At 43.5% G+C, this 13,502-nt stretch overlaps 1 protein-coding gene across 3 annotated transcripts in view; it reads right to left on the bottom strand.

The window, feature by feature from the left end:
* The window catches only part of Socs7 (suppressor of cytokine signaling 7), a 38,012-nt gene that overhangs the window by 7,609 nt on the left and 16,901 nt on the right, over positions 1-13,502 (bottom strand). For all 3 annotated transcript variants that reach the window (XM_040749598.1, XM_040749599.1, XM_040749600.1), the window contains 3 exons: positions 11,473-11,601; positions 2,922-3,057; positions 2,380-2,531 (listed from right to left, as the gene is read on the bottom strand). In XM_040749598.1, coding sequence (XP_040605532.1) covers positions 2,411-2,531; positions 2,922-3,057; positions 11,473-11,601 — 386 coding nt within the window. In that variant the 3' untranslated portion in view covers positions 2,380-2,410. The remainder of the gene's footprint in view (positions 1-2,379; positions 2,532-2,921; positions 3,058-11,472; positions 11,602-13,502) is intronic.

The raw sequence follows: 13,502 nt of genomic DNA, 5'->3' as shown, positions 1-13,502 counted from the left end.
AGAGCTAGTTCCAGGACAGCCTTCAAAGCTGCACAGGGAAACCCTGTCTCAAAAAACACCAAAAAAAAAAAAAAAAAAGGAAAAGAAAAAAAAAAAAAAAGAAAAGAAACCTAACAGCGACTAAATAAAAAAAAATAAATTAAAAAAGCAAAACAAAAACCAAAAAAAAAAAACAAAAAAAACCCAGAAATGACCTAGTTAGGAGGAGAAAATTAGAGACTAGTCTAGGTCTTGCATGGACCTGAATATGGTTCTAGGGGATCTGACTCTTCTGGATATATATGTACCGTACCTGTATTCATATGTGCACCACCCCTCCCCACACAATGAAAACAAAAATAAAATGTAAACAAACAAACAAGCTAGTAAGACTCCACTGGCACAGAGGTATAGTAATGTATGCCTATAATTCCAGGGTTTGAGGAGATACCGGCAGGACAACCAGGAGTTCAAGGTTAATCAACTATCTATAAATAGTGTCAGCAAGATGGTTCAGTGGCTTAAGGCACGTGTCTAGAAAGCCTGGTGACTTGAGTTTGGTTGCCAGAACCCATATAAAGGTGGAAGGAGAGAACTGATCCCCAAAGCTGTCCTTGACCTCCACATGCGCACAACTACTACTACTACCAGTAGTAAGAATTTCCAACAATAACCTGTATTCAAAACAACTTACAAAGAGAGTAGACCTACCTCAGCAGGGCAGAGGGAAGAATGACTTCTAACTTCAACAATTTAATTCCTCACTTATTCTTTTCTTTTTCTCTTCTTATTATGTGTATGTGTCTGGGTGGGCTTGTGCTCACATGAGTAGAGTGCCTTCAGACACCAGAAAAGAGTGTTGGAGCCCCCTGGAGGTGGAGTTATAGCAGGTTGTAAGCTGCTGGATATGGGTCCTGGAAATTGGGACTCAGGACCTGTGCAAAAGCAGTATGTGGGTTTAACTGCCATCTCTCCAGATACTATTTATTTATTTGTTTGTTTGATTATGGTGTGTGTGGGGGAGATGTAGTTTGAAACAGGATCTCATGAAGCTGACCTCAAACTTACTGTGTAGCTGAGGCCAACCTTGAACTCTGATCCTGCGGCCTCCACCTCCTCACTGCAGGGATTTTGGTGCGTGCCACCTTGCCCAGTCTAATTTATCCTTGTAAACATTTATTTTGTGATAGCTGAGGAAAGGGGAAGGCTGCTTTTTCTCATCCCCCATCTCAAGAGATGGGCCTCGGTGGAACTCTTACTAAAAGGCATGCCTTTTTATGCCTGGTGGTGGTCTACAAGAGCTAGTTCCAGGACAGCCTCCAAAGTTACACAGGGGAAAACAAACAAACAAACAAAAAAACATGTCTTTTGAAAATAAATGCATACAAGAATTCCTTTCAAGGAATTCCTTTCGGGTTCTTGCTTTCTATGTCATGCATGAAGTATCCTGGAGATCAGCACGTATGAGAAGACAGCATATGCATCACTGTGTCTGCTTTACTTATGCTTATAGTATGCCACCCCTCCCCCTACAATGGGCCTTGAGTTATGATCCTCTTGCTGTCACCTCCCAAATGCTAGAATCACAGGTGTATAAGACTATGTTGGTTAAAAAAAGGAAAGGAAAGAAAAAATATTTATTTTTTGTTTTTTTGTTTTTAGAGACAGAGTTTCTCTGTATAACAGCCCTGGCTGTTCTGAAATTCACTTTGTAAATCAAGCTGGCCTTGATCCACCTGCCTCTACCTCTGAGTGCTAGGATTAAAGGTGTGGACCAGGCCCACCAATTTTTTTTTTTGAGTAGTGCTAGCGATCAAGCACTCTCCTACTGAACTATATCCCCAGCTCGCTCTCCTCCCTCTCCTCTTCCACCCCCCCAAAAGGAAAAGACAGTATTTATTTTGTTTTTACTTTATGGATGAGTGCTTGCCTGCATATATGTATGTGTACCACATGTATGTCTGGTGTCCATGGAAGCCAGAAGAGGGCACCCCACCCTTTGGAACTGGAGTTACAGATGGTTTTGAGTTGCTGTATAGGTGGTAGAAGCTGAACCTGGATCTTCTGTAAGAGACTTAAGAGCTCTTAACCTGTGGGTTAGGACCCCTTTGGCAAACCTCTATCTCCAATAATATTTACACTATGATGTATAACAGTAACAAAATTACAGTTGTGAATTAACAACGAAAATTATTTTATGGTTAAGGTCACCACATGAGGAACTGTTTAAAGGGCTTAAGCATTAAAAAGGTTGAGAACCACTGCTTTAAGCCTTTGTGCCTGTTGTGCTTTTCTTCAAATGAAGAATGTACCTATTAGGAACCAATTATCAGACAAATGCATGGGTCAAAAGTGTACTCAAGAGATGTCTAGTGGCTTGACAGAGGCGGATGTTCCTACCTTTGTGTTGAGCAGCTTTTGTGGAGGGCTGCTACGTGGAGGGCTCCACCTCTTGCTTCTGTTTGGAAATGAGCTGCGCTTCCTTTAGGGACAGGTACACCTCTTCCTGAGGATCATAGTAGTAGAACTTTCGAATGTAAGAGATCAGAGGTCTGTGAAAAGCCAAGGAGATACTGTTTATAGAGGTCACTTCAAGAAATTGACTGAACCCTCCCTTCTCTATTCCTTTATATGGCTAGACTACTGAAGGGCCTTTGCCAACCTGACAAAATTCTCACCTTCTCACTCTTTGCACACATCTGCCTCCCTCACTCTACTGTACTGCATTCTGCCCAAGGCTTGCAGAGTGAGGCCAACATACGCATCTTCCTCCCTTTCTGCTGCAACGATACAGCTCTAGAGTTAAATGCTAAGACATGGGGAATGAAAGAACATTGCCTACAAATATTTCATTCTGGGCCTGGCCTCTGGGAGCAACTTCCAAGTCTCAAAGGCATTTCTAACCCTCCACCCCTGCCCAACCCTGATGACCCCCATTGTACTTAGGCAGTGGGAGATCCGGGATATGATCTATTCGGACAAGTTGCCGGATCCGGAATCTGCAAAGATGCTGGAGGGACTTGACATTGCTGAATCTGGACACTGGATAGAGTAGCTGTACTGGTGTTGGTGGCAGTCCTTCAGGAATGAAAACAAAGAAAAACCCTCAGAGAGAATAATGCAGCTAACTACAACTCCCAGAAGAAGGGAAATGTGGGGGTGTCATGGGGCTATTTTAGAGTTCATGTACACACCCTATGCAAAAGCCCCTCACAAAGGGCTGTGGACAGCCTTCTGTGAAGTGCCACACCATATTTTACTGAAGGGAATTTAGTGTCCTCTCATAACCTCCCCAGCAACATTTTGCTCTGTTTTGCTGTTTTCCAGATAGGATCTTGCTACATAGTACAGGTTAAACTAAACCTCACTATGTAAACAGACTAGCTCTGACCTAGAGAAATCCTCCTACCTCAGCCTCCTGAATACTGGGACCATAGGTGTAAGCCACCACACTTGGCTTCCAGAATCACTCCTAATTGTGGAAAATAGCCCCAGAACAAGGTCAAGTTAGAGATTCCTTGGGGCCAAAAGGCCAAGCACAGGCCTGAGGTTCTCAGGGAATGACAAGAACTCCAAGTCTCCCTGTTGGGAATGGGAGATAGTTGTTCGGCATTATCTAGCAGTATCCTGAACACTAGGGCTCAGGATGTTCAGAGGTACAATGGCTTGAATAGCCTTTATTACCATAAAAGGTCATGTGTGTTGAAAGTTTAGCCTTTGTTGTGGAATGATCTTTTTGTACACTGAAGATGTGTCTTTGTTAAGGTGCCTTCTGATTGGTTTAATAAAGAGCTGAATGGCCAGTTGGGCAGGAGGTAGAGGTGAGACTTGTAGAAGAGAGAACTATGGGAAGAAAAGAGGCAGAGAGACCATGGAGATGGGACACAGAATGGAGTAAGGGTAGGAGCCACCTGATGGAACATAGATTCAAAACTATGGGTTAATTTAAGTTGTAAGAGTTAATGCGACAAGATTGAGCTTTCATAATTAATAAGTCTCTGTGTCATTATTTGGGAGCTGGCTGGCAGGACAGAAAAAACTCACTACAAGCCCTCCCTGTAGCAGCTCTGAAAGGCATCACAACATTGCAACCAGTAAGCAGAAAGGAGGGCAGGTGGAGGTGGAGCTGGTGTCAAGACTGCCGCACCTGCAACTGTCTTTCCAGGCCAGGTCACAGCAGCTCTGTGCCCATCCTTCCCTCACTGCTCTCCTTTCTACCCCTCGAGCATCAGGAACAAAGATGATGATACTTGGCCAGGTGATGGTGGCACAGCACTGGGGAGGCAGAGGCAGGCGGATCTCTTCGAGTTCCAGGCCAGCCTGGTCTACAGAGCGAGTTCCAGGACAATCTCCAAAGCAATACAGAGAAACCCTGTTTCGAAAAACAAACCAACCAACAAACAAACAAAAAAGAGAGATGCAAACGATACTTTTGAAAGAACTACAGCAGCTTGAGCAACCCGAGCACAAGTGCCAGCCAGGTTCCAGAGCAAACTCCCACACATGGACCAGATCTGTGCTGGGGAAGCACAATTCCCACAGTCAGTGCCACAGAATAGACACCCACCAAGAATGGCAGCACACTAAAACACGTTCAAATGAAGGAACTATGAAGAATATGAGAAGCAAACTGAAAACAAGATTGAAAAGTTACTGATGGAATTCTGGTTTTGGTTTTTCAAGACAGGGTTTCTGTGTGTGGCCTTAGCTGACCTGGAACTCACTCTGTAAACCAGACTGGACTCAAACTCAGAAATCCACTCTGCCTCCCAGAGTGCTGGTATTAAAGGCATATGCCACACACCCAGCTAAGAAGTTTTTTCTTAGCCACCATCCTATCCAGGACTGTAGAGATGGCTCAGCAGCTAAGAGTACTGTCTGCTTTTCCAGAGGACCTGAGTTCAATTCCTAGCAATCACATGGTGGTTCACAACTATCTGTAATGGGATCTGATATCCTCTTTTGGCATAAAGGCTGACATGCAGATAGAGCACTCATACATTAAAAAAAAAAAACTTAAGAAATACTATAGACACAACTGGTTAGAAAATAATAAAGGCAGAGCTAGGGGGCGGTGGTGGCTCATGCCTTTAATCCCAGCAATAGGGAAGCAGAGGCAGATAGATCTCTGTGAGATCTACAGAGTGAGTCCAGGACAGGTTCCAAAGCTACAGAGAAACCCTGTCTTGAACCGCCCCCCCCAATAATAATAAAGGCAGCCTGCCTTCAGCACCTGCTCTACCAGATGGAGACCATGGTGGCTCCACCACAGCAAAGGGAATCTTGGGAGAAATCCCTTCTTAGGTGGCTCCTCTGAGCACTTGCACTGTAAAGGGTATCCAAGACACCCAGCATTGATTTAGGCATGACCAACCTCTGCTAGACACTAAAGGCTCCTATTCTGAAAGCCTTTAGTCTTCTTCCCCGATTCAGGCCGATCTTTTTTTTTTAATTATTTAAATTTTATTGTTTAGTGTGTGATCTCTCTGAGCTGGAAGTCAGCCAGGTCTACAAATCCAGTTCCAGAATAGCCAGGACTGTTACACAGAGAAACCCTGTCTTGGAGAGCAAAAACAAGATACAAGAAAAAAAATGTATATAAAAATAATATAAACCCAGTTGAAAGTGAGCAAAATGGGGATAATTAGTATTGCACAGTGGTAGAACATCTGCTTAGCAAGAGCAAGGCCTTAGTTTGATGCCCAGCACCCCAAAATGAATAAAGTTTAAAAAATAAGCAGAAGAGAAGGGAAGAAGAGGGGAGAGGAGGACATGAGGGGTTGCAGGAAGATTGAGTCAGGGGAAGAATAGAGGAGGGCAAGAAAAGAGATACCTTAATAGAGGGAGTTATTATAGGTTTAAAGAGAAATCTGGCACTAGGAAAATGTCCAGAGATCTACAAGGATGAGTCCAACTAAAAATCTAAGCAATAGTGGAGAGGTTATCTTAAATGCCCTTCCCTGATAATGAGATTGATGACTACCTTATATGCCATCCTAGAGCCTTCATTCAGTAGCTGATGGAAGCAGAAGCAGACACCCACAGCTAAACACTGAACCAAACTCCTGGAACCCAGTTGCAGAGAGGAGAGGAGTGATGAGCAAAGGGGTCAAGACCAGACTAGAAAACCCCACAGAAACAGTTGATCTGAACATGTGGAAGCTCATGGACCCCAGACTGATAGCCGAGAGGCCAGTATAGAACTATCTGAATGCCTGGCCCCGAGGAGAGGAAGCTGGATCCTTGGGAACTGGAATTAGAGACAGTAACTGCTATGTGGGTGTGGAGAATGGAACCCAGGTTCTCTGCCAAAGCAGCTAGTGATTTTAGCCACTAAATCCTATCTCTGGCTTCCCTTAGATTGCTTCAGAATATTTTATCATAGCAATATGAAAGGAAACTAAGTCAGAAATCGGTACCAGGAGTGGGGTCATTGCTGATAAACATGGTTACATATGGTCCTTAGGTTACTGAAAATGTTTTGTGGCTAGAATATAGAAGAGTTTGGAACCGTGCATTTAAAAAGCTCTTGAGTGTTAGAAGCAGAGCTTAAGTGGCCATTCTCACGGAAATTTGGAAGGCAAGAATACTGAGGAAACTTGGACAGTGGGGACCCACTCAGAAGGTTTCAGAGGGAAGCAAGGATTCTATCAGGAACTGGGCTAGGGGCCATTAATGTACTGTTTTAGCCAAGAATGTGCTTTCATTCTGTTTATGTCCTGAGAATCTGAGAAAAGTTGAAAGCTAATGGACTAATTTGTTTGGCATAGACCATTTCAAAACAAGGGAGCATTCAGAATAGTGCTGAGAAAGTAGCTGCAATTGTTAAAGCCCCATTGCAGAGATATTTCCTATCTGAACAATACATCAGGAAACGTATCCTGAGGGAAAATCTTCCCCTTGGGGACCCATCTTGTGAAGACACAGGTTCATTTAAGCCATTGGCCCTAGAGCCCTTGACAGCTGAAGTGTGTAGCTTGTCTGATTCTGTAGGAGCTCACAAGTAACAACTTTGGACTTAGCTGGGTACTGGTGGCATACACCTTTAATCTTAGCACTCAGGAGGGTTTGAGGCCAGCCTGGTCTACAGAGCCAGTTCCAAGACAGATTTCATCCAAAGTAATACAGAGAAACCCTGCCTCAAAAAAAAAAAAACAAACAAACAAAAGACTTTGGACTTGAGGGCTGGAGAGATGGCTCAGAAGAGCACTGGCTGCTCTTCCAGAGTCATGAGTTCAATTCTCAGCAACAACATGGAGGCTCACAACCATCCATAATGAAATCTGGTGCCCTCCTTCCACCAAACGCCCAAAAGGAATCAATCAAGCTTTTGGATTCAATAATGATTTTACAGGAAATTCAGAGAGCCATACTGTAACCATGGGGTTACAATAGGTAAGTTCCAGACAGAACGGTATTTTTATTTAAAAAAATTTTTTTGGCTTTTAGGAGACAGGGTTTCTCTGTATTATTTTGGAGGCTGTCGGTCCAGCCTAGCCTCGAACTCACAGAGATCCGCCTGCCTCTGCCTCCCGAGTGCTGGGATTAAAGGCGTGCGCCATCACCGCCCGGCTCTATTTAAAAATATTTTAAGGCAGGGTATCTCTTTATGATGCTGAACTTAATATACTTGTCCCAGCAGGGTATGGTAGCTTTCAGTTATAATCCTAGTACTTAGGAGGCTAAGGCAGGGGGACTGTCACAAGGACTACTGTGGACTACATATTAAGTGCTGAGATCGGAAATTCATCTTCAGATAGTGTGCTTGAAGCCAGCCTCGCATACATCAGACACCACCTCCCAAAGCAAATATTATGCATGCATGCACGCACACGCACGCACGCACACACACACACAGATAGCTGCGAATGTGATTCCACAGAGTTTGCCCAGCTTGCCCAAGACCCTGGGTCAGCTCACATCCTGAGTGCTAGGATTGCAAGTATGCCCACTACACTTAGTGTGTGCTGTGCTGGGGACTGACTCTGGGGCTTCATTAGTGCTAGGCAAGCATTCTACCAACTGAATTAAATTGCCTAGTCCCACTAGCTATAATTTTAATAGATTAATCGATTAGCTACCTTTGAGGTGGTTAAAGAATTAAAAGATTTAACAATTAGCAAATGGGACCTCCTGAAACTAAGAAGCTTCTGTAAGGCAAAGGACACAGTCAACAAGACAAAAAGGCAGTCCACACAATGGGAAAAGATATTCACTAACTCCACATCTGACAGAGGGCTGATCTCCAAAATTTACAAAGAAATCAAGAAGCAAGTCTCCAAAACACCAAAGGATCCAAAAAGGTGGGGTACAGAACTAAACAAAGAATTCTCAATAGAGGAGGCTAAAATGTCCAAGAGACACTTAAGAAAGTGCTCAACATCCTTAGCCATCAGGGAAATGCAAATCAAAACAACTTTGAGATACCATCTTACTCCTGTCAGAATGGCTAAAATCAAAAACACCAAAGACAATTTATGCTGGAGAGAGGGGAACACTCCTTCACTGCTGGTGGGAGTGCCAACTCGTACAGCCACTTTGGAAATCAGTATGGAGATTCCTCAGGAAAATGGGAATCAATCTACCACAAGACCCAGCAATTCCACTCTTAGGCATATATCCAAAAGATGCAAATTCATACAACAAGGACATCTGCTCCACTATGTTCACAGCAGCATTATTTGTAATAGCCAGAACCTGAAAGCAACCTAAATGCCCATCAACTGAAGAGTGGATAGAGAAAATGTGGTACATTTACACAATGGAGTATTACTCAGCAGAAAAAAACAATGGAATCTTGAAATTCGAAGGTAAATGGATGGCACTAGAAGAAACCATCCTGAGTGAGGTAACCCAGTCACAAAAAGGCAAACATGGTATGTACTCACTCATATATGGATTTTAGACATGAATCAGGATAGTGCCAATCTGCACTCCCACTGACAGAGAGTCTGGGAAACAGGAAAGAACCTAAGAGAGAGATGCATGGTAACCCAGAGAAGAGGAATGAGGCAAGATCCTCTGAACAGATGGGGAACATGGCGAGGGGTGGGGGGAATGGGAGCTGGGAAGAAGAGAGGGGGAGAAGAGGAAGAGAGAGTAGGTCATGGGGGAACAGGAAGGTTGAGTGGGGGGTAGAATAGGGGGAAGAGGGAATCATAGGTTAGAAGACAGACCTGGCACCAGTGAGACCTCTAGTGATCTAAAGGGATGACACCAACTGGCAAGCTAAGCAATAGTGGAGAGACCACTTTGAATGCCCATTCCTGATAATGAACTTGATATCTATAACCATCCTGGAGCCTTCATCCAGTGACTGATGGAAGCAGAGGCAAACACCCACAGTTAAACACTGAACTAAACCCATGGAACCCAGTGACAGAGAGAGAGGAGTGATAAGCAAATTGGCAAAGACTGGGCTGGCAAAACCAGCAGAGACAGCTGATCTGAACAGGGGAGAGCTCTTGGACCACAGACCGACAGCTGGGAGGCCAGCATGGGACTGATCCAGACCCCCTGAGTGTAAGAGTCAGTGAGGAGGCCTGGGAAACCTATGGGGCCCTGGGCAGTGGATCAGTGTTTATCCCTGGCATACAAACGGACTTCGTGTGTCCATAACACAAAGAGGGATCTCTCAGCCTGGACTCTTAGGGGAGTGGCTGGACCCTGCCCTGAGTGAAACTCTAGACATCCCCTATGTGGAAGGAAGTGGCGATAGGGTGGGAGGCTGGGGGGATGGTGGGGAGTGCAGGAGGAGGGGAGGGAGAGGGAACTGGGATTGACATGTTATTTAAAATTAAAATAAAATAAAAAGAAGTAAAAGACTTAAACCAAAAACTTGGCCTACTACTTGGTATATAACAGACACTCAATAAATAGTAGTAAACACTACAAACTCTAACCTATGTTCAAAGTTAGAAATCTCAGCTGAAGATAAAGCACATTTGTGGGATAAAAAGCTGTATTGATGGAGCCCAAGAGTCCACCAAGTCCCTCAATAGTCTGCAAGCAGAGATGCTCCATAGTAGTAAGACTGAGCATGCCTACTTCACATCAAGCAGAGCTCATTACTCTGTCCCTGAAAATCACTTCTGTGCTTGGGGTTCTACCTTTGTCTTTCTGCCATCTCTTCCTTACGGCTATGAGCTGCCTGAGGGCATCAACTGGCTTACTTTTTATACCAAGTTACAAATAAATGTTTGTTAAATAAATATCCATCATATCCACAAATGTTAAAAATTGCTAAGCAGAGTCAATCCTGACGAATGCTAGCATTTTCCTTCAACTAAGACAAACACATGAGCTTGACGGTGTTGGCAGCACGGCAGCAAATACCAAATGAAGTGAGAATTAATACAGTTCACACCCTGTCGTGCCTTATTTAAATCACCAACATTATACAAACATCACTGTCACCTGGCCCAATCCTGTTCCTGATGTTCTGCCCAAGGCTCCCCAGCAACTCCTACATTTTAGAGCAAATTCTTGCACCCTACTTAGGAAACTAATATGATTCCAAGTGAAAGCATGAAGCTCTCTAAGTTCTGTTTGTATCCTACAAATTTTTCACATTAATGTGCTTGTTGGTTTTATTTACCCAATGCTAAAAACCAATTTCCTCTAAACCTCTGATAGAGACAAGGCAGGTGCTTTCTTGAGTGGGCTGGTTGACTGTATAACCACACCAGAGAAGCAGGTGCTCTCAAATGGAGTGAGGTCTTTGTCTTTAACAGCAGCAGGGATGTCAATATACCAACCAAAAACAAAACAACAACAACCCCACTCCTCTTGGTCAGTTAGTACGGTGTGAACAAACCATGGACCCCTCACCACTGCCTTTTCGGTGAGCCCACTCTCACATCCCTGTCCCTGGGGATGTGACACGGGAGTTGTCACTTTCTGTTTCACAAGTAAAAGTCAAGACACCTGTAACATAGCACTTGGGAGGCAGAGGCATGTGGATCTCTGTGAGTTCAAGGCCAGCCTGGTCTACAGAGCGAGTTCCAGGACAGCCTCCAAAACAATACAGAGAAACCCTGTCTCAAAAAAAAAAAAAAAAAAAAAAAGACACCTGTAACAACAGGAAGGAGTCATCTTGATGTCAAATGGTACAAGATGCCTGGATTTCAGAGACAAGAGTGGTGTTCTTATTCATATGGTCAGAGAAGTAGAAACCATTCTTCAGAGCACTGTACAATTAACGTAAAGGGCTGGAGTCAGTCACTGGACTCTGCAGGAAAAGGAGTTGCTACAATAGCCAGGTCGAAAAATTTCAGGTGTGGCCTTTGTTTGGGGGCTGGGACATTCCGGTAGGATACTGTCATATCCAAGTTAGGTTTAAAAATTAATATAACTAGCAGGAGGCTGAGGCAAGAGGACAATATGTTTAAGACCAGTTTGGGCTACACAGAAAGTTCAAGACCAGCCTGAAATACACAGTAAGGCCCTGTCTCAAAAAGGTAACAATAATAATTACTATAACTACAGCTTTACCTGGGACCCTGGATCTCAAGAAATAGAGAAATTTTCCATTCTTGGAGTGCATGATGGCTCTCTTGATGAACTCTACCACAGACTGACAGCGATCCTCAAACTTGGGGTGGCACCATAAGCTGAAGGTTCCTGAAATGGAAGTTTAAAGAGTCAATTTACAAGCTTTTCTGGTGAGTGTGGTACCACATTCTCATCATCTCAGCACTCACATGTCTAAGGTAGGAAGATCTGAGTTAGAAGTCAGACTAGGCTATATAGCGAAACTCTAAAAATTAAAAAAAAAAACCCTCAAATGAATCTCGGTGGTGATGGAGCATGCCTTTAATTCCAGCACTCAGGAGGCAGAGGCAGGTGGATCTCTGTGAGTTCGAGACCAGCCTGGTCTACAACAGCGAGTTCCAGGACAGCCTCTAAGCCACAGAGAAACCCTGTCTCGAGAAAAAAAAAAAACTCAAATGATCTGAGAGGCTGGTTTGAACATTTTAATTTTGTTTCCGTTTTTTGAGACACGGTTTCTCTGTGTAGCTCTGCAGATCAAGCTGGTCTCAAACTCACAGAGATCTGCCTGTCTCTGCCTCCCAAGTATTGGGGTTAAAGGCGTGTATCACCACCACCTGGCTTAATAATTAAATTCTTAAACCATTTAAATATAATTTTTAAAAACTCACTTTGCTGGATATGGTGAAACACACCTCGATCCCAGCACTCAGGAGGCTAGAGGCAGGAGAATATCTGTGAGTTCAAGACCAGTCTGGTCTACAGAATAAGTTCCAGGACAGCCAGGGCTATACAGACAATCCCTATCTCAAAACAAACAGACAAACAAAAATCTTAAGGGGCTGGAGAGATGGCCAGTGGTTCAAGAGCACTGACTGCTCTTGCAGAGGACTTGGGTTCAATTCCCAGCACCCACATGGCAGCTCATACCTGTCTGTAACTCCAATATCTGACTTCCTCACACAGACATACATGCAAATTTTTTTAAATCTTAAAATAAGGGGCTGGAGATGGCTCAGAGGTTAAGAGCACTGGCTGCTCTTCCAGAGGTCCTAAGTTCAATTCCCAGCAACCACATGGTGGCTCACAACCATCCGTAATGAGATCAGGTGCCCTCTAACCTTCAGGGATACATGCAAACAGAACACTGTATACATAATAAACAAACAAACAAACAAATAAATAAATCTTTTTTAAAAATCTTAAAATAAAATAGAGGGCCAGCAAGATGGCTCAGTGGGTAAAGGTGTTTGCCACCAAAGATGACAACCTGAGTCCTCACCCTAGTTAGAACCAACATAGCAGGAAGAAAGAACTGCTTCCCTCCAGTGCTTCTGTCTACACACATGTGGTAGCATACACACATGCTCACAAATGCACATACAGAAAGCATAAATTAAAAATAATTAAATTCAGAATTCCATATGTATACTACTCCTTAAATGACACACACTTCCCATATTTATATTTACAAATGCTAAGTACACTTATCATATAATGAAGAAACACACATACTATAAAGGATGTGAGAGGTGAGAAACAGTAATGGTGTAAGTGATCTCAGATCTAAGACTTCAAGTACACATACTATTCCACCTTCAAATATTCATTCTTGCACAGCAGGAACACAAAAAGTCAAATCAGTTTTTCCTTCTTGAGCTTCTAAATCCCATGCCCAGAAAGAACACTACAAGTCCCTACTTCCTCCAATTCCATAGTCCGAAAGGCAAAGAGAATCTGAGCTCCTATGACTTAATACAAAATTCCAGAAGAATCACCCACCAAAAGAACACAATTCATGATAACTAATCACTCAAAGAAACTGTAGACTGGAGTCCCTGCAGTTACTCTGATGGCATCGCCTAAAATGATGAAGGCATGTCCCATTATCAACAGGCACCAGAAACAAAGCTGCTTTCTAAAAACCCCATTTTTTGTAAGAAGAAAGGACCTTTAACCAAAGTCACTACAGTAGTACTTAGAAGAGCTCTAGCTCTCACAGCCAGGCGCTGGTGGTGCATGCCTTTAATCCC

Source organism: Mesocricetus auratus, unplaced genomic scaffold, assembly GCF_017639785.1.
Source record: "Mesocricetus auratus isolate SY011 unplaced genomic scaffold, BCM_Maur_2.0 Super-Scaffold_100007, whole genome shotgun sequence".
NCBI classification, from domain to species: Eukaryota; Metazoa; Chordata; class Mammalia; order Rodentia; family Cricetidae; genus Mesocricetus; species Mesocricetus auratus.
Note: the sequence above shows the minus strand (reverse complement) of the source record. Positions and strands in the feature narration are given on the sequence as shown.